The sequence below is a fragment of the Pseudomyrmex gracilis genome, unplaced genomic scaffold, assembly GCF_002006095.1.
Source record: "Pseudomyrmex gracilis isolate BER0280 unplaced genomic scaffold, ASM200609v1 scaffold_149, whole genome shotgun sequence".
NCBI classification, from domain to species: domain Eukaryota; kingdom Metazoa; phylum Arthropoda; class Insecta; order Hymenoptera; family Formicidae; genus Pseudomyrmex; species Pseudomyrmex gracilis.
In genome coordinates this window covers 128,369-156,158 of record NW_018020733.1, presented here as the reverse complement: position 1 = coordinate 156,158, position 27,790 = coordinate 128,369, and the positions used below count along the sequence as shown (strand labels likewise).

At 40.3% G+C, this 27,790-nt stretch overlaps 4 protein-coding genes across 5 annotated transcripts in view; all 4 read right to left on the bottom strand.

The window, feature by feature from the left end:
* Positions 1-8,455, bottom strand: part of LOC109857174 — an 11,768-nt gene extending 3,313 nt beyond the window's left edge. The window contains exons 1-3 of the mRNA XM_020433254.1: positions 8,186-8,455; positions 3,570-3,708; positions 2,741-3,081 (exon numbers count right to left, since the gene is read on the bottom strand). Coding sequence (XP_020288843.1) covers positions 2,741-3,081; positions 3,570-3,701 — 473 coding nt within the window. The 5' untranslated portion in view covers positions 3,702-3,708; positions 8,186-8,455. The remainder of the gene's footprint in view (positions 1-2,740; positions 3,082-3,569; positions 3,709-8,185) is intronic.
* A 1,418-nt stretch (positions 8,456-9,873) lies between these two features.
* On the bottom strand, positions 9,874-11,281 carry LOC109857182. The gene is made up of 4 exons (XM_020433266.1): positions 11,059-11,281; positions 10,569-10,765; positions 10,284-10,394; positions 9,874-10,000 (listed from the first exon to the last, which is right to left on the bottom strand). The coding sequence occupies exons 1-4, from the start codon at positions 11,236-11,238 to the stop codon at positions 9,874-9,876; spliced, it is 615 nt and encodes a 204-aa protein (XP_020288855.1). The 5' UTR covers positions 11,239-11,281.
* Positions 11,282-13,800: 2,519 nt separating this feature from the next.
* LOC109857173 lies at positions 13,801-19,104 on the bottom strand. 2 transcript variants are annotated; one of them, XM_020433252.1, is made up of 4 exons: positions 18,895-19,104; positions 18,071-18,255; positions 14,753-14,869; positions 13,801-14,572 (listed from the first exon to the last, which is right to left on the bottom strand). In XM_020433252.1, exons 1-4 carry the CDS (start codon positions 19,054-19,056, stop codon positions 14,464-14,466), a joined length of 573 nt encoding a protein of 190 aa, XP_020288841.1. In that variant the 5' UTR covers positions 19,057-19,104; the 3' UTR covers positions 13,801-14,463. The 2 variants fall into 2 exon arrangements, with proteins under 2 accessions (XP_020288841.1, XP_020288842.1); XM_020433253.1 differs by having other exon boundaries at positions 14,753-14,865.
* Positions 19,105-21,182: 2,078 nt separating this feature from the next.
* LOC109857178 lies at positions 21,183-23,136 on the bottom strand. The gene is made up of 5 exons (XM_020433261.1): positions 23,067-23,136; positions 22,706-22,916; positions 22,076-22,248; positions 21,479-21,595; positions 21,183-21,345 (listed from the first exon to the last, which is right to left on the bottom strand). Exons 2-5 carry the CDS (start codon positions 22,874-22,876, stop codon positions 21,216-21,218), a joined length of 591 nt encoding a protein of 196 aa, XP_020288850.1. The 5' UTR covers positions 22,877-22,916; positions 23,067-23,136; the 3' UTR covers positions 21,183-21,215.
* Between the last annotated feature and the right edge of the window lie 4,654 nt (positions 23,137-27,790).

Genomic DNA, 27,790 nt, shown 5'->3' with positions numbered 1-27,790 from the left:
GATAGAATCGATTGTGATTATTTACACATGCTTTTTCTGATAAGATTATTAATGACACATTACATTCCGAATAGAGCTGCGATGTACAAATGATGCCTGTGTTCTTTTTTTTTTTTCATTAAAGGAAAATAACGCGTGTTATTAGATTGCATCGAGAGATAGAGAGAGGTCTCGTTTTTTCAAAAGAATCCTCTCTACACGTCTCTCGTTACCGGATCTAATGTTATTTTCCGAGTTAAGTATCATTTTGTGCGGTTCGTTCTCGGGAGCAAAAAAACGTCCGATCGGTCATTACCGTGACCTTATTTGGCCAACGGGAATCGGAGTGTCGTCGATGAAAATAATAGGACCTTTCCGACACACGGAGTATAAATCTGGTTATGTTTGCGGAAGAGAGAGAAACTATTTTCTCATGGTCGTTGGCCTGGAGAAGCGGATAAACGGTTTGCCGGACTCGTTCAGAAACACAACCCCCCGCTTTGCCGAGACTATCAGGCGGCCGTGGAAACGCCACCCTCTGATTCATGTCACCCTTGAGCCGCACGACTAACGTCGGCCCGATCCCTTATAAACCACACAAGCGACGTTACCGCTCGCATACACACACACACACACACATGCGCGCGCCAAGATCCTTGCATAACCCGAACGATCGCTTGCAAGACGACCGAGTATATAAACCACCACTTTAGCATCTTCTCGGAGCGAAGGGATGAATGATTTCGTGCGGATATTAGCCGCAATACTCTAACGCGCTCGCCCATCGTTATTCCGCCCGACGCGGAGTAAACGACACCGCTGAATGTCGTTCGATAAACAAGCTTTAAAAGCGTCCACCGGGGAAGACGCAATAAACGCGTTCGGTGAATTTATGCGAGAACTCGACAAATTGTCGATCTTTTTGTCGTCTTGCAATGTCTACCGCACGGGGTTGCACGGGGTTGCACGGGGTTGTTTGTCTTGCAAGCGTTACGAATAACGTGAATTCAATTTTTTTTGCTTAACTTGATGTTTCTCAAATACGATCGTTTTTACTCGCTTCGAGAAAAATCGAGGGATTATGAAGAAAAAGTCTCGATGCGTGTTTTCTGCGGGAGAAGATCGATTTGAACAAAATTGCGGCTAAGTTTTGTTTAAAAGAGATACCCTACGTAGAGAAAAGTTAACGGAATATGAAGTGTAATACCGATATGGATATTGTGAATAATTCAATGAAGCAACTCGCGGGATTGCTCCGCTATTATCGTATACGAGAATAAAAGACAATGGCGGAGTGTGATCCGGGGTTATAAAAGAACATTTTACGCGGTCTTATCCGGTAATACATGCTCTATGAGTATTTTGTCAGACTTTTGATACGTTATCCAAAGCTATTCGATGTCAATGCACCGTGATCAGAGATCGGATAAAATGTGTGCCCCAACATCGGTATTACATTCCATCAATTGAGTTTAGGAAAACGCGGGGGCATTACCGTGTCACATCAATTCTCGCGCGTTTGTCACGTTAAAACCTAACTAAAGTTGGCATTAATAAAGATACGATTTGCAAAAAGAGAGAGAGAGAGAGAGAGACAGAGAGAGAGAGAGACATAATTTATCTTTATTTTACGAGAAGAAATTCTCTCTTTTTAAAGTTTATTTTGCATCAATTAAACGTTTCATTACATTAATTAAATTTTTTATCTCTCTCTTTCTCTCTATCTTATCTAGATATTTCATCAAGTATCTGTGACGCGACACTCGCTTCTCTTCCCCCGCCAAAAAGAGTCTCATATTATAAAATATTACTTTCTGGTAACGTTTCGATATTATCGGCCAGTAAAAGGCAATTTAAATACGTATTAAACGATTAATATTAATTGAGCGAAATAACTTCGCATAATTGTCATGTCATATGTGTTTCCGTTCGCATAATACAGCCTGACAAATTGCGATCCTAATAACAAAGAGAGAAAGAGAGAGAGAGAAAAAGGGAGAGAGAGAGAGAGACGCGATAATAGCGTGTCTCTTCACCTGCACGTCGACGACGTGCGATGAAGGCGCTCGGTCTCGCAAAGCCGTCCATTATTGCGATATATCGGCTTTTCCCAGTTAATGCGGCCGATACGTCGGTACGTCGCGATAGATGACACTGAAGAAACTGAAGCACTTCGACGAGGTCTCCATAAAGAGACAAGACGGCTCGATCGTTCTGGAGCCTCTAAAGCTCCGCGCGGTTCTATTTTATTATCGAGCATGTCTCTCGTCCCGAGGCGTGTCTGTCGTTGAAAATTTGTTGCCTTCTGGAAAGAGAGAGAGAGAGAAAGAGAAAGAGATATATATATATATATCCCGGGGTTAATACATATCTCCTGAATTTGAATAGACGAGACAACGTGGCGAGCGAGACGTTGATCCGCGCGGACTGAAATGATTGTCTTAACTGCCCCGCGGGCGAACGGGGTGTTATTAATTGTTACACAAGAACGGAATTAATTGGATCGCAATTCAGACCGCATCGATCATTAAACTGTCGCGTTATTGTTACGGCACGCTTAACGCGCTCGACTGTTTCGTCGCTATTGTTGCACATTGTCGATTCGCGCGAAGGAGCGTGCGAATTTCTGATCAATTCGAAAAGCACGAGGTTGGAATTTCTATACCTTCACGCTATAAGTCTTGCTCTCTTCTGAGAGATTTATAAGCGCATCGCGGGTTTCGATACTTGTTTTGAATTTTGCGACAGAGAAAACACTTACGCGTTCATAATGACCTCCAATTTGTTGTAAAGATCCCTTCGGTGTCTTCTTTGCAAATAGTAATACTCCGACTTGCGATACTTCTTTCTGTTGGGCGCGAAGTAAGAATTGACATCGTTATTATTCCATCCTGAATATTTTATAGCGCCGTTTTTATTAACGATTGCGGTCGCATCGTAACGATGCTTGTTGCCGGATTTGAGTTTGTCGTTTCTCAGCTCGAGAAATGGTTCGAGAACGGGTTTGCTCTCGTTGGGCAGATCGTAGGAGATACCCCAGTTGAGACCCTCCGTGAAAATATTGTCCGGGGTTAACGTGTGCACGGTCATGCAGAGAGCGATCTGCAAAGAAATCGCGAACGCACACGATGCTGCAATTTCACTTCTTCGACGTCTATTAATATCAAGAAATCAGAAATATATATTTAAATATATATTTAACGAGGTAAGTTGTACGAGCTTTATCGCATATAATCGGGAAATTAAGCACTTGCTAGTTTTGAGAGAATCAGTAAGTAATTATTAATTATCAGGTTAATTAGCGCGCGCGCAGTATCTCGCGAGAGAGATTCGCTCCTTGTACAATAAAATATGTTAAATTAAAAAAGATATAAAATTAAATTAATAATAAAAAGCTGGTGGCCAAGGGTCAAGTGAGAATATTGCGATATCGGGGTGTATACGTTATGAATAATACATAATTGTCTTGCTATTTCAGATTATTCTGCGTTGACGTTTTTTTTTTTTTTTCTTTTTTAATTTCAAAGAGCGTTATTATTCATCAGCTCGAGTTTCGAAAGAGGATTGATGTTTTGATGCGATATACTCACGGAAAACGTGGAACCCTCAGGAAAAACAACGTAACGTCGTTTACGCGAGAGCGTTGTTCGGTGCTTATCGTCCGCTTCGTGTTCCGACAATAGCAGACAGAACGCTAAAAACATCAGATATCCGCGATCCATTATCGCTCTGTAAAAAGATGGTTGCACGATGTTTAATCAGAGCGCGGTGAGCGTTGTGTGTTTTTATTGAAGTATTTAAGAAGAAAGAGAGAGAGATATAATGCTCGACACAAAATCAATCTGGGAAAAAAAGCGCAGAAACGGTAGCGAACGAACGAATTTTTTTAAGCAAATAACCAGTTGCAGTTTTATTTTCCGATGTTTATTAGTTAATCGTATCGGATAAATCGTGCACACATCACGTTTCCGTGTTTCTCGAGTCAAAACATGAAAATCTTCGCAACGCGCGAATACGTGTTGCTAATTAAAACATATATATTGTATACGGACGCTCTCCGTCGCCTGTTGCTGTTGTTTTAAATGTCCGCACGATATATCCTGTTAATCCGGGGGGTTTGAAAATCCGCGACGAGAGTTAATTTCGTCGCGTCAACGAGTCCGCGCTCCGAAACGAGAGCAAATTATGTCATTGTCATCGTGCGAAAACGCGGGAAACGAGAGAATCGCGAAAGGGGAATGAAAATTGCGGGAAAGAGGATGGACGGCGAGGCGACGCAGGGCGAAACTTCTTCCGCGAACAGCGCGGAACTTGTAAAGGAATTAGCCAACTTTTCCCGGAAAGCAAATCTCTATATAATCCGTTGAGAAATTGTTCGACGACTTTCCTGAAAGAAAAGCACAGTCCCCGTGAGAGACGCTGGTAATGCCATCTTTTTGCCGATCGCGCGGACGAACGGAAACTCGGCGTAAACCGCCATCGCGAGCGAACTCGCGATTCGAAACCTCGGTGACTTTGGCGAGCGATAGAGTGGTAGGATTAGACAGGAAGTTGGAATTGTACGAGGAAATAATCTTGGGATAAATAATCCGGTCGGCCACGCTCCAATGGCCGAATTTATCGCGAGTTCGCAGATATTTAAGAGAGCTCCGGAGAACTCGGAGAGAGTTCTCCTAAACTGGCTGCGGTTTTCGCATTATCTCCCCCCGAAATCGGAAATCGAACATCGAATCTATCTATTTGCCTTAAAACTCATCTTGTAACATTAATATGTAAATTTAAAACGTTAAAAAATGAGGTACTAAAAAAAAGACACTGCAAAATGTTCACAAAAAAGATATTGAGTTCAGAGTTTCTCCGAAGAGAAAGAGAGAGAGAGAAAGAGAGAGAGAAGGAGAGATCCCGTGTCCCAAAAAGGCGCGCGGCGTTTCATTGTGGATGCAGGATTAATTTTTCATTCCGCGCCGGCGAGGCATCAGCGATTGCCATTCTTCTTCAACGCTCTAACCCGGAAAACTTTTGAATTGCCGGCATTAGTTTCTTCCTGCCGGCGAGGGAATACGTGTGTGCGCGCGCGCGCTATAAGATGTTGCAGTCACGGGAGTGCACGTGTGGTACACGAGGAGAATTGTACAGTTTCTGTGATTATACATCGATCACCGTCCTTGCGTTTCCGACCACGAATCCCATAGATCCTCCCGAGAAGCTTAAGCACTCTCTCTCTCTCTCTCTCTCTCTCTCTCTCCTCTCTCTCTTGCCTTCACGTCTGAGAGAATTTCGCTCAACCGTTGCTACACGACAGGCGGGATATTGTCGCATTCTTTTCGAGAGGGTCGACTCCTTGCAAGATCTCTCGTTCTTCTCGATGTCAGAGTTTGTTTCTTTCAAACCGTCGTTAAATTAAATCAAGAAGTCAAACGGAGAAACGATCGTATCGAGACGAAGATAAACCATTTTCGAAACCGTATGTCTTAGGACATTATTTCTCTAGAAAAAAAAAAACAATACTCAAATTATGTAAAATATATATTACGTTTGGTACAAAAAAAAAAACACTTGTGAGAGACGTAAAATTCGGGGAGCGAGAGTTTTCTTTTTTTTTGGTTTGACGATAATTTCACGCGGACGAACTTTGAAGCGAGTAGTACGCCGCATACAATTCGTTTCCCCGTCTTTTCTCGATCTTTGCGCAACGTGTTTCGTTTGTTTAGTCAGAGGAGCGTTATAACTCCTTGTTTCTGGACTCTCGCCAGGATAACTGGATCTTATTACTTCGGTGCAGATATAATCAACGCCAAAACGTTGCCCCGCTCGAGGAAACCTACTTCAGCAAGCCAATTAATTGCAACCCGGCGCGGGGATTATTAATGTACTCCCCGGTCGCCGACGTAACGTAGAATGCTACGAAATTTGTTACTCTGAAGGATCGATAAACTCAAAGTTAACTATTTGTGAGCGCGTTCGAGGGGCATCGAGGTTTCCTAACGTCAATCAACGTGCGCATCAATCATTCACCTGTAATGCAACGCGGATTCTTAATAAAATGTTACTGCGTTACGTGGAATTCGTCGAGCCGCGTTGCTGCGATTAATAATTCCGATAAATCAAGACAAGGGTGAGTGATCGACGAGTGATTGATTTTGCGCGGAAATATAATACGGTTACTTATCGCGCACAAAATGCCGCACAATTTGCCGTGCGAAAGCCTTGTCAAAGAATATGAGAGATTCTCGGTCTGTTTTTGCGGGAAGAAGAAACGTTGACTTTGCGCCAATAAAATATCTGAATATCCCGAATTGCGTCCGATGAAAACCGATAATCGATCCAGTCGTCAAATCCTCCCCCATTCCGGGTTTCCGTTCGTCGAAACAAGTTTGATTAAGACGTACAAGTCACACATTCTAGTTAGAAACTCGATGAAATTTATTCCGTTCTCTACGGAAAAAAAAAAAAAAGAAAAGTTCTCGTTCCTTCTCGATTTCTCGCTTCGGATTTTATTCGCCGACGAAAATGGGGAAATGACAAAATATGATGTTGTTGCGCGAGTTGCCCCGTCAACTCGTTCGCGCGTACTCCCGAAATAATTGCATAATTGCATAGCTCGACGAGGGAGATTTTTTTTAATATCACGCGCGGCTTGCTTGCGAAATTCAAAACACAACATCAATCACAAGTTCGTAAAAACCGCGCCGAGCTTTTGTTTCCGACCCGCGGTGTTGTAAAAATTGTGATTATTGTCACATGGCGAATGAATTAAAAAAAAAAAAAATCGCTACACGGTGTTGCGGCGCCGCAAACGAGCCGAACTAACTCGGCGCGATCGGAAAGAAACGTTTGCAAATCTTCAATTCGTTATACAATTTGTGACGTGTACAGTGCGCGCGACGACGGTGCAAAATTATCGGAGATAATCTCGCGCGCGAAGATCCTATAAATAAATATTTATAGGATCTATTATCTCAATCATTTTCGATCGTGCTGGAGATAAATGTAACGCGAACATTCGGGGATGTCCGAAAACATTGAAAGATACGTGTCTCCGTGTATTTTCCGTACATATGATTGTTAATCCGACTTGCTACGGTGATACAAAACATCCGGGATGACACACGAGACGTGTGTGTGTGTGCAAATATCACTCTTCGACTGATATCGTCCCCTTCGGCAGGAAATTGCCTCAAAGACTCGTTTGACAGACACGTCGGACAAGAGTTTGACCGAGTATATTTTTGTGTCACACGTGCCGGGGGCAAATAAAACATCTTGCGTAGAAAGGAAGACGGATCTCCTCCGTGGTAAAAATACACCGGTAACTTACTTCGATAAGCTCTTTAGGAAGTAGAAAATTAGCTCGCCGTAGAAAAATTGTGCGAGGGAGGAATGATCGATTGGCGAGTAGACGGCGATATTCTTTTTCTTCTCTCTCTCTCTCTCTTTCTCTCTCGAAAATATCACGACATGTTAACTCGGGCTTTCACCGCAAGTTAAAACTTCGAGCCAGTTTCTTCGCTCTCCCTCGGTAAAGTTGTTTTTTTTTTTTTTCAATTACTAACATTTTTTTTCAGAAAGTATCGATGCAATTTTACATGAAATGCAATTTAAATGTCAGCGGTGACAAAAATTTTTCTCACAGTTAATTTAACATAATGTCGCTGTTGTTCTTAAATGTGTCAATCTGTTAATAATTTATCGTTAACGCGCGCGGCTCGTAAATAGATTGCGTGATTAATCAGTTTGTCGAACCGGGGTTTGCCGGCTGAACTGAATTTGCCGGAGAGTCAAAGAATACTTCAATATGAAATTAACGCGGGGAGTGCATTAACACGAAACCTATGTAAAAGCAAAGTTGTATCGTTTGATCTACCGCACGACACGGAAGATGAGTAATCGGCTCCCGGTTCATTATTATCGACATGTCTCTGACAAAGTTTCTTTTTTTTTTATCATCGTTTCGCTCTCGTTTGCTCTCGTTTCTTTGCAACTGGATCGAAAGACGGAAGAATACGTCACTTATTTTTTTTTTTTTTTTTGTTCGTTCGATTACCCTCTTTGTTTCCGTTCGCGCGTCCGTTATAAGCCGAAATAAAAATGTCATTTCAGTTTTATTAAAAAAAACCGAGAGGTTTTTAATAAATCAAATAAATAGGAAGTAACGTTTCGGTAAGTGCAAACAAAAAACTGATACGTGTATAATCAAACTGCACACTCTTAGTGTTTTTTCCACTGCTATCTGACGAGAATCGATGTTCGGTAAAAGCGTCGCTCGCACACGCGAAAGCACTGGATAAACTGGGCGCGTGTTACATTTCGGCATGTAAATTCACAAAGTTCCCACAAGTCCCATTCGACGATACGCGGGATGGTATTCGATCTCGCCGACATACACACGTACACATAGACCCTTCGAAGCAATTATTCCGGCCAATCTCCGGAATCTCCGGTGTCGGCGTGCGCAAACGAAAATGGAATGGAAACGAGCTGTTTTATTTTCTCTCGGCCGGGCTCGTATCAACCGCGGACCGGATATCCTTCGCTCACCTGGTCTCTCGCTTATATTTGGAAATCTCCTGCGGTCGCGCTCTCCTCGTCCGCTAAGGCGGGTTACTCGGTGAATGATCTCCCGGCCCATACGGTACGACCGTTATTATTGCAGTTAGCGCGAGTGCGCTGGTAGCATTGTCGAATTCATTAACGTCCCTGGGCCAACGCTCGGGACGCTTCCGTTTCTCGGCTTTATTTAGCGAACGATTAACGGCTCAAGAGCCGAACAGCCGGACACGTTGCTGGGGCGTGAGCGTAAAATACTGCCGCCACTATTAGTGCGATTAACGTTTCCGCCCGTATTGTGTGTGCGTCGAGTGCCTCTCTCTCTGGTGCACACGCACACACACACACACACACGTGCCAACGTGTGTGAATTGTGTGCGGTTACGCCGAAAATTTGAGAATATTCATCATCGCTAAGTAGGATTTTTATCGATTATTATCCTACTGTTTATATTAATTCTCAGAGTTAATTATGTTGCAGATTGAATGCACCGCGTTCAATTTGATTATGAATATTTTTTGTTTTTTTTTTTTTTTTTTAGAAAGAGAGAAAGAGAAAAGCAACATTTGTTATTGAATCAATGTTATTGAAACGAGAGTTTTACCTACAGTTTAAAAAATATTTTTTGGATCAAATTGAACAAATGTCAAAATGAAGAGGCAAATATCATAAAGTTTGTCAAGTTTGAGCATTGAAAAAATATTGAATTTCACATTTATTTTGCACACGTATCGGCAAACAAAAATCATGTAACTTTAACTTGTTAACCGTTGCGCAGGAACACAGAGAAATGTCAGAACATTTGAACAGAAAACGTTGAAATAAAAATTTATTTATTTATTTTTTTTTTTCACAAAAGAAAAGGCAAATATTTGGCGTAGCTGTCAATGAGCGTTTGAAAATGATAACAAGTGATAAAGACGGACCTGGATCATAATTTCGAATATGTGAAATTAATTTCATTATTTTATATGTACGAGATTGGGTTCAATAATACGAAACAGCATTCTCTCGCTTAATTGCGCATATACAATGTTAAATGTACTTCACGTGGAATACAATTTCAAAATTTTGATTGCACTAGTTTGATCGAAATTGCGGTTTATCGCAAAATAATAGATTCTACATACAGTTTCACGTTCTTAGAATAATATTATATTCGCAAATATAGTGATTTAATTAAATATTTAATCAGATGTAAAATACGCGCTGAGAATGATATCACAGATATTTTTTACTTAAATAAGATTCTGTAATATATAAATCTTACGGAAATATACAAAAACTTATGCGAAACTTTATTACAATCTCATTTTCATGTGAGACAGTCGCGTCACGTGCTTTTCTCATGCATATAAATTATACAACAGTAATTTTAACAGAGAGAACGGACAGGGATAGACAATTTCGCAATCGCTTTTTGTACGATACGCAACGTCGTAGCAGTCGTTATCGTCATCGTCTTCAAAATTCCTAAAAAAAAAGCAGTATTTTTAAATCATACACAGATAAAAACTACAGAAAACACAAAATATTTCAATTTCTTCATTTTGACTTAAATTTGATGAAGTAAAAATTTATAGTTTAACTTATATTTTTTTAAAATTTATATTTTAATAAAGTGGAAAATATAAATTTTACATCGTACTATTCTGTGATAAAGTGTCATCGTATATACTCTCTGTGAAATCGCTTGCTAAACTGTTAAACTCGTTTTAGCAAGCTGCGCGAAAACAATTTTGAAAATACAATTTACCTTAAAATAATTCGGACGGCATCCTCGATAATTGAGAATCCCGGGGGACTTAGCACTATTTCCGCTTCGCAAATTGCGCGAAGAACACATAATCGTCCCGGTAAGTTTTGACTAAAATAGATAACGGACCATGCTAATTAATTAAGTCCGACCTACATTCAAAATATATAACAAAATTTTAGAATTACACACGATCTTCTAATACACATATGTATTTAGTATATATATATATATATTTATTTAGTAACATTTTATTTACTTTAAAAAATATTTTTTTTTTGTTACCTGTTCAATGCCAGTTCGAAATTTGAATAAAGTTCGCGCCTGTGCCGACGTTTTAACTTGGACGGTGTTCTGATCTTTTTAAGAGCTTTCCTCAAATCTTCTCGACTGGGTATGGGCCATATCATATCGAATTCCAGATCGAGGTTCCAGTTACTAGGCTCAGTAATCTGAATAGACTTCAGGAGAGTCAGGGTCACCTGGAGAGACATATGATCCCCGTTACAAAAAAGTCGCACGCGGATTCCAAACAGACTTACGAAAAGTTTTTACTCGATATCTCCGTTAATAAACTTTAAAAAAAAAAAAAAAAAAAAAATATTACTTCAATAGAATTAAAATAAAACTGAGAATATACATTGAGAAAAGTTTTCTCGCAAACTCGCAAACAAATAACCGATCAAACTCCGATCTCCGTGGAGAGCAAGTAACGACACCGTTATAAAAGTCCGACGTAACAAAAGACGGACAATTTGGCCGATTTGAAACTCACCACGAAAGCACTTCCTTTCGGAAAAGCAAGTTCCCGTCGTCTACGTCTGTGCAAAGTCTCTCTTGACCTTTGGCCGATGGCACTTAAGTCGGTATCATTACGGTGACATACCGCCTCCCCCAGGAGCAACAACGGATCCGGGATCACGGCGAGAATCAGGACGAGCCACGGGGCTCTCATTTCTCGGAATTACCGGACGAAATCAGTCCCGCTTTTGCGCGACGCGCGGGGGTCCCGGCGAGGCCTCTCCCGGGAGGTTCACCGGATAGAAAGCATTTTCAGAAAACCGGGGAACATCCTTCGCGGTTACGCCGAAATATCACACTTACATTGCGCGGCGTGTAAAACCGAGTCGTCGTGGGACCGAGCGACGACCACGCGAAAATGGCGTCACGCTGCTCGTGTTTGCGCCGCGAATTATCGCGTCCGTCACGCGCTACGAGAGATCTAATTGTCAAAACGAGAGCGGGAATACACGCGGAATGAATATTTTAAGTGTGAAATTCACACGGTTGTTCGATTCGGCGAAACTTTATAACTGCGACTCGCGTCGATTGTTGTTAAATTTTATTTTCGTAGCGCGTAACATGAAAATACATTGCGAACCGCGCGTGTACGTATAACTTGTCTTCGCGCAAAACGGTTTTTTAAAAATGCGATCCCGGATATTCGTCGTGAATGTACGACGTTAAATTTTTCGTAATTTTCAGTTATATACGCGCGGATACTTGTGCAAGAAAACCCGCATTCGCGGTTGTGATAAAGTACGCGGCTCTATCTAGAACGTAGATACCGAATATAACCGCGCGTATTTCTCCGACATATTTTATGTCTCGGCGAGATCTTTCCAGTGTGGCACATATCGCGGAATAAATTGCAGTCTTTGTCACATCTTAATATTTCATCACGCGCAACACCGTTTCGAAGAAATAAGTCGGCAAAGTATTTCATTAAAAAAATACTTTTTATATTTTTAAATAAAAAAAAAAAAATATTTTTTTAAATATCAACACTTATACAAACGATTAGTGTGAGAGAAAATTCAGCAATGGCTCGCGAAATCCAAACTGTCAGCACATTTATTGTAAATTTATACTCATTTATTTTATTTATTCATAAGTTACGTTGCTGAATAATCAGACTGATATATAAGTACTGATTTTGTTCAATTTCTTCGAGTTCGATGAATAGAACTCATTACTTCTCTCTCTCCGAGAGTCTCTCTCGACCTGGACCATTAAAATCTGACAAGCTGTCCCTTATTGCGGACGTCCTCCGGTTTTTCCGGCATGCTAATCTTGAAAAATCTCGCCGTAAGCTCTGGGCTGGTTCTTTATGAGAGGTTCATCGGCTCTCTCTCTCTCTCTCTACGTTTTCTCCCGCGGCTGCGGCTTTCTTCTACACAGAAGAGCCTTTAAATTTCGTAAATCTCGCAAAATATATTCAGGAACCGACTGCCTGTTTTATCCAATTCCGTGGATTCGAGAGTGCTCTCTGACCATCTTCGCAGCTCCCATCTCAGCGGGGGTAATTTCATTTTGAACTTTCGAATCCTCCTCGAAATCCTCCCGCCACTTAAATCCATTTTGTACTCTTTTCGACCGGCGACACTGCCAATTCTGGCTCGGCAACCCCTCTTTTACGGAGGCGGGGAGGAATAAAATCGCGTGATTTATTTAATACTTAAAACCGTGCGCGCGCGCGCGCGCACACGATTCTCTCTTTTTCGTTCCGAAGAAACGCGCGGGAATTCTCAGTTAATCGCACAAATGCAAGGAGCTTCGTCGACGTAATATAGCCTGGTAATCTCTTTATCGACTGTCTCTCACACTCTCTCTTTCTCCCTCGCGCGACACACCCTCGAGATATATTCTACGATCTATTATACACCGAGGGATACTTTGGAGCATGTATCAGATGATTCGTTAGAAGTTGTGCGACCGTTCTATAAGCTCCCTACTATTTCCTCGCGACGCAACGATATAATGTCCTTCGCGAAGTTCGTTTCGCGATAAATTTCGGGAATATTTCCCGAACCGCCATTAAGGAAACCGACAAACCCAGAGATTCATCTGTTTATCTTGCAATAATAGATCGTGCACGCGGAATAATATAGCGCGTCTACCTCGCACGTGCGCATTTCCGCCGTAGCTTCAAGACATACGTGCGAACGCGCCGCCGCTACATGTCGACGTTACGATCCGCATTACGGTGTGTTTGCACGTACCGCTGACGTGGCAGGCCAACATATAATGCAATTCCCAGCCTGAGAACGTCAGCTGGTAGTCGAGTTCGCGTCACATGTCATTAGCGCGAGTCGTCGTCAATTCACAAATCGCAATCCCCGAAGCTCTGCCTCCTCCTTCTCCCCCGCGACGACGACGCCGAGGGTTGATGTCGTGGTATGATGCTGCGGCGGAGTTTATCCGAAAGTTTGGCGCGCCGATAGCAGTTTCTCACAAGATTAAGTGAAGATTGCAGCACGTAGTAGACTAACTTCTCTTAAACCCTCAATCACGGTATAAATTTACATAAATCACTGGTTTATTTTCATTTTTTTGCCATACATCTCGGTTTGACATTGGAATGTTTATTTTCAAAAAAAAAAACTAATTTAATTTATACTGCGCGCGTTCGGGGGGTAGAGAAAATAGAATTTTACACTCTCTTTGAATTAATATGATAAGATAAGGTTTAATTATTTATTACATTTGTACAATATACATGCGCAATGTGTATGCGTGTTTGTTGTAATTCGCATAATTTCTAAATATTTATTTAAGAAGTAATTAAAACTTTAGCGCACAAGGTAAGTAGTAATTGCACTTGTTTTCTCTTTCTCTCTCTCTCTCTCTCTCTCTCTCTCTCTTCTCCTTTCTCTGAGAGATGCTGAAAGTTCTGTTGTAATCCGAGCAATTTGGTGGTTACAGGGAAATTCCAAGAACCACGTCGACTGCATAATTCGAATTGCTGATGTCGTTGTTGCCGACATTGTTGTCGATCTCATCACGTACTTGCGTTCACTTGCTTTTGTAACTTTTTAAAAAAAAAAAAAAAACACACAAAAATTACAAAACTTTGAAAACACTTCACGCAATCTATCTGAGAGAGAACAACATGCGCAAAAATTGCATTGTGCGTATCTTTTTTTTAAGTTTACAGGTCGTTTTTTAATTTTACATCAAAGAGAAATGAACACGCGAAAAACATTTTAAATAAGTTGATGTTCTCCCGTCTCTGACATCAAGTTTAATTCAAGTCCGCGACAATATCTTCCGAGTTTACGGTTCTAGCCACACTCCGCTAATCTGGTTACCCCCGGCGAAAGGGGGTTGGAACAGGAAGGAAGACGTTCGTGATAGCTGCTCGTTTCTCGTATAAGATGATCACGCTGATTGCAGCACTTCAGAAGACATCTGGACACTTTGCTTGCACCTCGTCGCAATTCTCACCCAAGTGATAAGTTCGCTCGTATTCGGTCATCGGATCGATGTCGAACCGTCCTCCGGGCAAACTGCAATCATTATTATTCCTCACGCTGTCTGAACGCTATGTATATATATATATATTCGCGATTTATGCGATTTTTATAACGTACCTCGAAGGGAATGTTTGAAAAGACAAAAACAAGCGCAAACAAGAAAGTTTATTGAATTTATCGATCACACCCATGCGCGCACACACATGCACGTACCTGAATACGGCGTGTAGAATTTCTTCGACAAAAGTTCCTTTTCCCACGTTCTCGCGCTCACGCCTGGCAGCCTTGCAGATCGCCTTGAGGACACAGGCCTTGCCGTTCTTCGCCTGGCTTCACGGCGGACATAAGATGAGATATATGGGGATGAAGATTCGAGAGCAAACGAGGATCGTTTATCATTATCATCCTCGTTATCGTTGTCGCTCTCTCTCTCTCTTCGAGAGTCGGCGATCTATTCATTAAGTTCGCGATAATACCGGAGAGCACGTTGATATTGCCGCGAAACGTTCCCGGCTGTAAACCCGGGGGTGGTTTACACAATGACCCCCCGTGCGCGTTTCCTCCCTTCTCGGTTAGAAACCTCTCTTTCTCTTTCTCTCTCTCCCTCATCATCCACCGCGATTCCCTCTGCTAAACAACCGTGAGCTCTCTCTCTCTCTCCTCGTTTTTCCCCCCCGTTTCCCCTCGCCCGTTGCGAATACCAGCAATTAGACTGTATAGCTCCGCGCAATTAGAATTAGAGTAACCGCTGCTTCTCCGGGATTATACTCGGCGTCCGACTCTTAGACGAAACTTCGCCGGCTGGCTCTGTAGCTTGTGGCGGGAGTTACGATCGCTCGGAATACGCCACGATCGGGAGTTGCCGTCGTATCGAGTGGAATACGTGTCTAGCCGGCAGTCTATGCAAGTTAAGCAATTACGGGGTGATTTATTCGCGCCGAAAGGGGTTTACGTACAACGTACACGTGATCGACGGCCCGTGAGTGCTGCTTCACGTTACGATGTTGATGCGCGCGACACGATAAACTGTTTTTTTTTTTTTGTAAATTTTAAATCGCGCTCTGTTAAATAATAAATTGAAACTCGCTAAGCGTTTTTTTTTTTGCGCAAACTTTATCAATAACAACGAGATCGGGAGATGCGTCGCGTTAGTCGCAAAATTTTTTATATCTGATGTTATTAATAAAATTCGATCGAAATTCATTTTAAAACAACAAGCGAGGGAGTTAACAAACGAGGTCTGTCGTTAGATGGCGAATATTAAAAAAATTAACTTATAAGTTTTGCACGTACGATAATCTTTGTTGCGCAAACGACGAATGTGACGCGCGCAATTTTTCACAATCGAAACAATTTATCTTTAATCAAAATATATGCGCCGCGAGCAATGTTTTATTTCTTCGTGCGACGACTCGACGACCTCAAGACTTTTCCAAGGCTGTTTCACGCCAACGTCCACGAAACTCCGGAGCGATATAGCGCGACATAGAGAATAAAGTATCGCAACGTGCAACGCCGCGCAATGTTTTTTTTTTTTCTCCCCAACCGAGCGTCAAACAACAGCGGTCGTATATTTCTTTTCGCGGCTTGGACGCAGAGTACAGAATTCGCGGTGAGTAAAAAAAAAAAAAAAAAACGACATCGGTCGACGCGTCGTGGTGATTCATTAATTATTCGGAATTTACTGTTTTCGCGCGAATGAACGTTCACGACGATGGGACGCGGTTGATCGCGAAAAAGCAACGGCGGTTCGAAAAAATTAACGTCGTCGAATCGGCGGAGTTTATTAAACGATACTAGTAGTGCGAGAATCGAATCGGCGAGTTCAATGCTCGTTAAATGATGCGAGCGAATCAGCGGCTCTCGATCAAGTAATTTTTCCTGGAAACAATTGAAGATACACGCGGACCAGAGAGCTTTCGGCACAGAGCTGTTCGATCTCAACTATAATCGTCGAGAGAGCCGGCGCGTAGTATTTGCTCTATTGTCACGACTGATCTGTTTGTACAAAATAGATCATCGTCGCGCGACATCAAACTATATAAATCCGATCAAATCGGAAATTATATTAAAATACACGTCAATATTGTAATAGAATTGTTGGTCCCGGTTCAATTCGCGGACGACGAATATAACTGCTCGCGAGCAAATTGTTTACGCCAAGCATCCGGAGCAAACACACCGCTACGTGAAACTTCCGCTGCAAAACGTGTCGATTATTCGCATTAATTCCAACAAAAACACTTTAATTAAACTGTTCCTAAATACGTCTCTATATTTTTTTCTCTAAAATAATACCACTTCGAAACAAAAAAAAAAAAAAGAAAAAAAGAAAAAAGCAAACGCGAGCTACGAGCAAACAAACGCTCGAAACTCTCGTCGGCCGCTCTCGCCGCGTGATCCTTGCAGTTTCGACCCAATTTTCACCTCTCTCGAAACTGCGCGCGCCGGAGCGTTGTGATCATTGTGAAAAGCCTCTTAATCCGCGCGTTTAATACGGCCGCAAACGCGGCCGTGTCCGGCGAGGCACTCGAAAACGACGAGCGCGCGCGCGCGCGCGCTCCGTCGAATGGCATTATATCGTTCGTCATACTTAAAATCGCCGAGTCGGAAATCGTTTCTTCCCAAGCCCATTTTCCAACCCTTTCCCTTTTCCCCCTCGCTTAATCCGCTTGTCGCTCGAGCGAGCGTTTGTGAGAGCGTTTTCCTGCCGGTCTATCGGCCGTGAAATTCATTCGTCGCGCGTGTTTTGCCGACCGCGGGAAATTATATTTGAACTTACCGCGCGGTAATTTTTATTACAGTCACGCCCGCGATTCTTTACGTTCCCGAGTTGAGCGAGACGGCCACTTTTAACAGTAAACGTCGATTAACTCGATATCTTACATACAGAGGAAACCTGTCTGTTTTCTAAACTTTCCGATTCTTTTTTTTTTTTTTATAATTTCTTTCCGGATCGATCGATTTTGAGCGGGGAAAAAGTTGTGTTTCGGAAAATAAGAACTTTTATAAAGTTTCTTGACGTAAAGATAAAAAGGCAGCTTTTCAATAATGGCTCGCTTCTATTTTTACCTTCGTATCGAGGAAAACGAGGGACAAGAGGGAAGAGGGGGAGACAAGTTACTTTGTCCAACAAGTTGCTGAAACAAACACTCGCCAATAAGTCGTTGCGCTCTCTTCGTCCACGTTCAATCGAATTATCATTTTTCCATTGGGTCTTTTCAACGAAGGCCAGAGAAATCGGATCGACGGAAGAGAGTGAAATAGAAACGGATGCGTTAGTGACGAAGTATTCGATTTTCTCGACAAATGACGAAATATCGCGAATCCAGTCTAGCGGCGGTAATTCAAATTGTTTTCCTTACGTCTCGACGAACATCGGCTTTACAGTCACGCAATTTATACGATTTTTTTTTTATTTTTTTATTTATTTTTTTTTTTTATTATTAAACTCGTATATCGATATGGATCTCTTTTTCTCTCTGTTCGGTTTCATTTCTCGCTCTTTTGCGTCCATCCGTCCGTACTCACGTTTTTAGCATTAGCTCTACTTTGCGGTACAGCTCTCGTCTGCTCCGACGATGATAAACCTCGGCCGGTTTTCTGTACGGCACGGTATTTCTATGAGGTAGTTCCCAGGCCAGCCCGGCCGTAACGCCCACGGTGAAGATTCCTTGGGGCTTCGCGTACGTGCCGACAGTCAGACAGTAGACGAGCTGCATGAGAAAGTCGAAGTAATGTCACAAGAAAATTTAAAAAGAACGATCGAGGCGAGAATTACCTTTCGTTTATTTATTCATATGTACAAAATCAAGAATACAAAATTATTTTTGCAATATATGTGTTGTGACGTATTGTTATTGTTATATTACGTACAATGTGTTGCAATAGTATGTTTGCCATAACCGCAATATATTTATTCGTTTGCGAAAATAGTTGGCGCGATATTCGAGCTACTCTGCTTATTAGACTCTTTCCGAATGTTACGCGCAAAGGGAACTTTCGTTTCGGCGTACACGAAACTTTTCGAACTATGTACATCGAGAATTTATATGTTGTGTATGCAACCGTGTAACGTGCAACATCGCTCAACAAAACTTACACGCAGCAGAACTTGTATCGATCCTGTCTGCTGCACGTTGCGGAAAATCGCGCGCGCACGACGATCGTGATTTCATTTTAATAACGGATCGCGATTCGAGGTCTAACAAGTAACGTTTTCTTGTTGTGAGCGCATTTTCACGTACGTTGCGAAAAGCGCACACAGTTTGCAACTTCCGCGAATTATCTTTCCCGCGTGAGTCTACGCCGCAATGTTTGCTTGCCACATGTGTATAAATGAAAGTTTGTCTTACTTGAACGTTGCTGCCTTGAGGGAATATCAGATACTTGGTTCCAACTTCTCGTTCGCGTCTCGCAAGCGATTCGTTCGTGTATGTCGTTAGATTCATTAGATCCCCGAAGCAGGGCACGAAAACACCGAACAGGAGGCAGTGACGGAAATAATTAATCAGCATGGCGGTTGCGACGATCTCATGTTCTACCTCGAACGGAGCTAAACTCCTAATCCTGACGACAGAACACACGGGGAAACTGGCTGCTACCTGTGCGCACACGGAGTACGGACGCTAAATGTCGCTAATTGGTACGTGCTAAAATCAACGGTAACACATTACGGCTGGTTTAGCGATGAGCAAATGAGAGGTAACTTTTGTGCAATTTGTTTGTTGTTTATTTTAAAGTAAGAACAGTTTGCAAACTGTGTTAAACAAATGAATAACACAGCAATTTGACAAATAATAATTAATAATTTGATAAAGAAATTATGATTGTAATAATAATCTCGTACACGCTCTTTTTTTTTTTTTTAAATTTCGGAGCAAACAAAATTCTACAATAATTATCTTCTCAGAGAGATATTCGTTGCTAAAATAACTGAAACGTTGCGAGCGCAGAACGTGTGTGCGTGATATAATTATTGAATCAATTAAGCGCTTACCAATGATAGTAATCTAATTTTCGATGTATGTGTTACACGTCATGTGTGTCGCGCAATTATATTCCTCGCGCATTGCCGGAGAGAACACGCAGATTTTGCGAGAGAACATCATTTCGGTCAAGTCGAAGAAAAAAAAAACGTTCCTCGCCGAGAGAATCCGAAATGTATGTCTCGATTATTATTATTATTATTCTCCCGCGCGATTGTCGGATAACGATAAAATTTTGACGCGCCCTGTAAAACGAGAGCTCGAGTAATTATCTCGGAACTTACCGGTTTGTCGATTAAAAGTATCGCGTCAAGTGACTGTGTAGAACACATTGTCGAACACGTTGTCAATAAACGAGCGTATAATTATGCGGTAAAATTATTAAGCAAACACGAGCGAGCGTTTACATACGGCGGATGTACGACTAAACTCGTCGCGTTTGCGCGTGATAAATATACTGACAAACGAACCGCGTGCGCGCGAGCGAGCGTGTAACGTAAAATGTTTGCCGAACACTTTGGCGATAGCGAAATATCGATTAGACGTTTGTTACAAGCTCCGCGCCGACGTATCCGCCGAGATGTATTTGGCATATTTTATTCCCCGGTTGGAAAAAAAAAAAAAAAAAAAAGAAAGATGAACCGACACGTTTCGTCGGAGCACTCTGCAGAAATGAACCATAAATCGACACGGGGACGCCGGTTGCGACCGTTTTATTAATGCAAAACGTCGTGAAATTATTCGAAACCGCGCCAAAATGAATTACACGTTGCGGAAGTAATGTAATGACCGGGTATAGAATATTCATGGCGTGAGGCTCGCGCGAAACTTTCTCGAATTTAACCCCCTCCCCGTCCCCCTCAATCGTCGAAGTCGTCGTCGGTTTGACGTTAAATAATCGTTGTCACCCCCCTTCCAACCGTGTGTGGACGGTGGTCCGCGGGAATCTTGTTATCGAAAATTCCGTACTCACACTTGTGCAAAATGTGGTGTTTCGCGACACATCAAACGCGAATGCGATAACGCGCGTAGCGTGAGATGTTATCAAAATCGAAAAAAAAATAAAGGGTGAGAGCAAAATAAAAAAAAATAAAAAAAACTAGATTTTATTTATTACACGTTAAGTTTATTTCTCGCACAGGCTTTACATTGCATATCGCGCGTTAATCAATACGAGACGCGTTGCGGTAATACGTAACGATATTCAATCTCACACTTAATATATAGTTTATTAAAATACATGAATAATTTTATATACATCGCATATAATTGGTAGGATACGCATATAAATTTAAATTCAAACTCGATTAACATGTTGGGCAAAAGCGCGCTTTTACGTGTGCGTTTCGCCTTCCCAAAAACAATCTGCTTCAATCAAAAAGTGACCGAACCGCGCAAAACCAATTTGAAACGACAAAGGACCGAAGAGAGGATATAGACCGGTTTTATCCGGTTTACGTGACGTAGCGAAATGACACGCGAAAACCACCGAACGTCAGGCGGGAAAAGTAACCGGGCCGGTTGCCAGAAAAACTTCGCTAAGACACATCGCGAGCAAGTTTCTCCCATCACAGATTTCGCAGCGTCGCGGCGTTCGCACGTATATATGCATATTCCGCAGTCCGCAGTTTGCGGCGCGCATCCCGGACGTCGTAATGAGGGGATCGGTCGATGCTTTCGCCGCAGTTTCAAAAGTCCATGTCGTAAATAGAGTAACGGCACGTGGGATACAGCTGGCCGCAATTTCCGCCCGTTTTGTACGCGCTATCGTAAGCTCGGTCCTCCGATCGCTCGAATCTGCCGTTGTCCTTGGGCAATCTGCAAAACACACGAATCGCGAATTGAATTAAAATCAGAAACCAAAAAAAAAAAATACGATTTGTAGAATGAACTCCGAGATGTGACAAATTCTAATAAAAACTCGAAAGTTGAATACAAATAGACAACTTACGTGAAAATTGCATGGAGCAGTTCTTGAACGAAGGATCCTGTGCCCACTTGAGCGGGATCTCGCTGTCCCGCCTCGCAAAGTGCCCTCATCACGCAGAATCTGCCATCCAGACCAATGCTGTAGATAAAGTCCAATTTAAAAGCATTTCCCGACAGACATTCGGCGACAACTCCGCGCGGCGAGAAACTTCTCTTCTCTTCGCGCGTGAAAACAATTACTCTCTCTCTCTCTCTCTCTCGAAAATGATTCCATTTCAATCACGGTTAGTAAAAGTAATTACGTATTCATGACGCGCATATCAAAGTCGCTCGCGCGTAACGAGCGAACAGCCGTGTAATAAAAAATTTTTTTCTAGTCAACCTCGGGAGAATTATATTGAACAATTGTATTAACGCATACGTGAACCGATACGCGCGTCTTTGTTCAAAAAAACAAGCGTGGAAACACAGAGCGCAACGTACGAACTTTTTTTTCGTCGTATATTTCAAACTGTTTCGAACACACTCGGCCGTGTGATATTTTTCGTCAGGTCGAATACGTGTTGAAAGATTGGAAAAGCCGGTTGAAAAATGTTGGATATAACGGCACGACACTCACGATTGCAAGAAAGCCTCCATTTTCGGATATACGACGCTTCGGCTTCTACGGTGAAGTAAATTCGATATCTTTGAGTCGACCTTACTCGGTAGTTCCCAGGCTAAGGCAGCTGTCAGTCCCACCACCAAATCACCGTCTCGGCCATACGCTCCGATAGTCAGACAATACACTAACTGGAAAATACACGAAACATCCGCCGCGCAAATTTAGTTTTCCACGTAAATTTTGCTGAAGAAGAGCTTGGGCGTGCGCGCGCGCACGGGGACACTTTACTTTTCTACTTTATCTGTGTACCAAAATTTCGAAGCGATAAAATTTCGCTCGCGTTTGTGAAAACACACAAAACGAAACACTTGGCCGAATTTACGCGACGACGGCCTGATTTTCCGTTCAGCGTTGTAATGCAAATTCGTCTTTAAAACAGCCTCGCTAACGAATGTAAATTTGTAACAAATGTAAAATCGCAGAAAATCAAATATTATTCACAATTTATGCAGAATCTCGTTTGATACGAGCAATATTTTATAGAATTTAAGCTAATTAACGACGTTAAGAAAATTCAGATCCTAAAGACGTTTCTTTTCTCTCTCTCTCTCTTTCTTTCAAGCGCATTTAGTTAAGTAAATTTACCTGTAAATTACTACCCTGCGGAAAAATCAAGTACCTCTTAGGTCGCGACAAGATTTTAGGCTCGACGTCACCTTCCGTATTCTCGTGAACGATCATCGAATCCGTAGCGAGGATCAGCCAGTTTAAACATCCAACGAGAAAAGAAAGCTGTCGATAGTCTGACATATCCATCGTACGAAGCGCTAATATTCACTCGGATCATATGTGTTACCTGAAAACAAAATATAGGTCGATCGTTTTTCAACTACACGCTCAAAAATTCGTGCCAAACCAAACTCTGCTGCACAAATTGAAAAAAAATATATATTTCTATATGCGATTTAAAATCTTTGTGCGAGCTTTTTGGAAGAGTAAGTAATACTTTAAAGTTTTCGAGTAAACAATCGTTTCTTGTTGTGTGTGCTGATTGATAAAGAAATGATCCAATGCCCAAAACCCAAAATCACGTGACGTAAGTGCGAAGATTTGACGCACACGGTTCGTCATTGACCATCAGTTCGTAGTCGACGCTGTACTAATGATCACGGCGAGTAGACCGAGCGAAGTGAGTATGAAAAATTTGAACGAACAATTTTTTCTGCTAACGGTAATGGTGTGCGTAACTGTTGCGTGCTCTTCCACAATTTAACAGTCCGCGTTTATATTCTGATGATTTCTTGGTCAAACAAAACGAGGGCCTGTTTGCGCGGCTTTTTCGTTATTTATTTTTGTGCTGTTTCAACACGGTTATTTCGCGAGACGTAACGAAGACATTTATCGTTCCCGTTATTACTGCTCCGACTGGAGCACGGTTTCCTCCGACGCGTTTTTCGGTTTTACAGCTCGCCTCTACCTCACGAGAGGAAAAATTTATAATGAACGCAAACACGATATCACCGTTAAAAAAAAAAAATATTCTGAAAAAAGAGAATTTATTGCATATATGGGGACGTATTTTTTGGTAGTGCGATTGCATGTTTAATTCGTTTTTAATTTTTCTAGTCGTTATACTGGAATCTAATAATTTTTATGGCGTGTTAAAAAATCAGATGAGCAAACAAGTCTGGCTGACACATTTTGTTGCAAAATCAATGGTCAATGCTACTTCTTGTGCTTGTTAGCAAATTTGTAATTGTTTGAATACTTTCCAGAACGATTAGATGACTAGAAAAAATCCATGGAATATGATAGTAAAAATTGATTCACTCAAGCATGTTCTGTAAAAAAAATGTTTATTTATAATCGCGCGAGATATTATGACAAACAATTTATGAGTCCAAATGTTACGTATGCATATTCCGTTTATATAAATTTACCGTTTTATAAATTTAGCTCTTGACTTTTGAAATACAATTCTTATAGTAATTAAGTGGTAAAAGATATGCATACAATATACAATTACAGCCGCCTAGTGGATAGAATTGCAATCCTATCAGTAAGATTTTAACGTTTTTAATATTAAAAATAAAATTGTGAATGAGTTTGTGATATTGTGCAAATTTGATAACACATACATATATTCCTGCCAGAAAAAGCGTGTGCAAATAATCAGAATCGATTATATCGATCTTGATTGTTACCTCTTTTCCGCGACGTTGATTGGACGTCTCGGTGACGTTTCTCGGATAATGTGTTTCTTGATTCATGTCATACTGTCGTACGTGTACTAGCTGTCATAATATATTATAATATATGATATATAATATATAATATATAATAATAATAATATATTAAATAATATATATTATACATATAATTTATATTATATATTTATATTTATAATGTTATACTTTATATTATATATTATATATATTATATACATACTACCGTAAGGTCACTGACCTCGGCCGCGCGGCCTTGGTGGGGGAGAGTCACTGACCTCGGTCGCGCGAACGCGGCGGGGTCAATGACCTCGGTCGCGCGACTGCGGTGGAGTCACTGACCGCGGTCGCGCGACCGCGGCGGGGTCAATGACCCCGGTCGCGCGACTGCGGTGGAGTCACTGACCTCGGCCGCGCGACCGCGGCAGTGTTACTGACTTTGGTCACGTGATTACGGTATATATATATACCGTAATTATATTATATTGTTTTTCCACTTTTCTCTCTCACTATTTTTTGAGTTTGATTTTTATGCGTTATTTCTGACATTTCTCATATGTGTATTATATGGTTTATAAGACGTATATACTATCTGTCATCGCGGTGACAGGTTGTGTTCACTGACAACACGTTAAATAAAAATAACAATAGCGTGCGCGTAGCGCGCGCCTGTGTTGTGCTAGTTAATATAAATTATAGATCTACAGTGTGATATTAGCTCTAATTTTTCAAATAAATGACTGAAACAAGTCAATAAGAATCTGCGAACATGGTGTTTTTTAAAAGATTTTTATTATTAGATTGCTCAAAAAGTCTTTTCGTAATCTCGAGAAATTCGAATTCATATTAAAATATGAAAAGACTTTTTAACCAACCCAATATTGAAACAGATTGCGAACGTTTTAACCGAGCAATACAGTCTTTATAAATATTTGCTAATTATGATGGTTAAAAAAAGTTAAAATTATTATGGTGGTAAAGTTGTGCGTGATATTTAATTTTTTTGCTAAATGTTGCAAAATGAATAGTCAATGTTACTTCTTGTGCCTGTGAGGAGATATATACACATTTAATGAAACACACTTAACGAATAGTGACTAGAGAATCAACAGAAAATGATACTAATGAATGATTAATGTGCTTTGCGAGAGGTTTGCACGCGAACTTCGTTGCGCGTGAAACTTGACACGAAATCCTGCTTCTTGATTCTTCTTGCAGAAAATGTTTATTATACATTGCATAATGTTAACAAACATTTTATGCATTTTAGTACTCAAATTCTGTTACTTATGGAATAATCATTTGTACTTATATGTTCGTTGTTTATATATCGATGCTTGATTATCACAGAAGTATCAGACTATCCAAAAATCTACTTTAGATTTTGGCTTTATAAAAGAAACATAAGACCCACGATCGTTTCCGAGAAGTAGTACAGCTTTGTATTGTAATTTTTTAACGTATTCTAGATCGTAAACCAAATTTGGTAGAGTTATTGGTAAAAAGGTTTTGATATTACATATACATCACTTTAAAACTAGTTTGATGTTTTTAAATATAACTTTTACACACACAAATTTAAAGTATTTCCAGATATATTAAGTATCAAGTTATAGCCGCTTAGCGGATAGAATCGCAAGCTTTCTGAATAACATTTTAATAGATCTGATATTGTAAATTTAATAATGAGACACGTGTATTTATTATAAGATTAAAGATATATATATATCCTTTTTTAGAGAGAGAGAGAGAGAGAGAGAGAGAAAGAGAGAGGTAATGATTCGTACTTAAATAATATAAAAAATATAATAATAAAATAATATAAACAGTATAATAATATAATAATATAAATAATATAGATACTTAAATACAGATATTTAATTTGTGTATTTTCTTTAATGTTTTCGCAATGTGTTGTGCAAAATGAATAGTCAATGTTGCTTCTTATGCCTGTGAGCAAATACATAAATCGATTGAACATTTCTACATTTAGTGACTAGATAGATCAACAGAATATGTCAGAGTGATAGGTTTGTTTTGTTTGAAAAAAATGTTTATTACATTTGTGCACGATGTATTGTAAATATTTTATACATTCTAATATTAAGTATGCATATTCTGTTACTTATAAACGAATGCCGGCAGTAATACGTGTTCGTTATCTATGTACAATGCTTGATTATCACAGAAGTATCAGACTATTCAAAGATTTATCTTGGATTTTGGTTTTATAAGAGAAACGTGTCGATCACGTCCGATTCCGAGAAATATCAAAGCAATTTATTGTAGTTTTTATGTAATCGAGATCGTAAAGCAGATTTTGATAGATAGTGATAAGATTTTGACATTATATATATATATCGTATATGTCACTTTAAATCCAGCTTGATGTTTATAAATACAACTTTTATACAAATCAAGTTATCAGATGTATACGAAGTATACCTTTATAGCCGCTTAGCGGATAGAACCGCAAGCTTTCTACAGGCAATATTTGAATGAGTTTGATATTGTGTAAATTTATTAACACATGTATTTAATTTAAGTTTTAATTTAAGTTTTAAATATACGTAATCCTTAAAGAAATAGAGAAAAAGAGAGACGAAGAATGTTGCATTTAAATAATATAAGGTACTGTCAATTTGTGCGATTTTTAATATTTACTCAATGTGTTGTGCAAAATGAATAGTCAATGTTGCTTCTTATGCCTGTGAGCAAATACATAAATCGATCGAACACTTCTACATTTAGTGACTAGATAGATCACCAGAATATGTCAGAGTGATAGGTGTGTCTTGTTTGAAAAAAATGTTTATTACATTTGTGCACGATGTATTGTAAATATTTTATATATTCTAATATTAAGTATGCATATTCTGTTACTAATAAACGAAGTGCCATCAATACGTGTTCGTTATCTATGTACAATGTTTGATTATCACAGAAGTATCAGACTATTCAAAGATCTATCTTGGATTTCGGTTTTATAAGAGAAACGTGTCGATCACGTTCGATTCCGAGAAATATCGAAGCAATTTATTGTAGTTTTCATGTAATCAAGATCGTAAAGCAGATTTTGATAGATAGTGATAAGATTTTGACAATATATATATATATCGTATATGTCACTTAAAATCCAGCTTGATGTTTGTAAATACAACTTTTATACAAATCAAGTTATCAGATATATACAAAGTATACCTTTATAGCCGCTTAGCGGATAGAACCGCAAGCTTTCTACAGGCGAGTTTTGAATGAGTTTGATATTGTAAATTTATTAACACATGTATTTAATTAAAGTTTTAAATATACGTAATCTTTAAAGAAATAGAGAAAAAGAGAGAAGGAAAATGTTGCATTTAAATAATATAGGGTACATTCAATTTGTGCGATTTTTAATATTTACTCAATGTGTCGTGCAAAATGAATAGTCAATGTTGCTTCTTATGCCTGTGGGCAAATACATAAATCGATCGAACACTTCTACATTTAGTGACTAGATAGA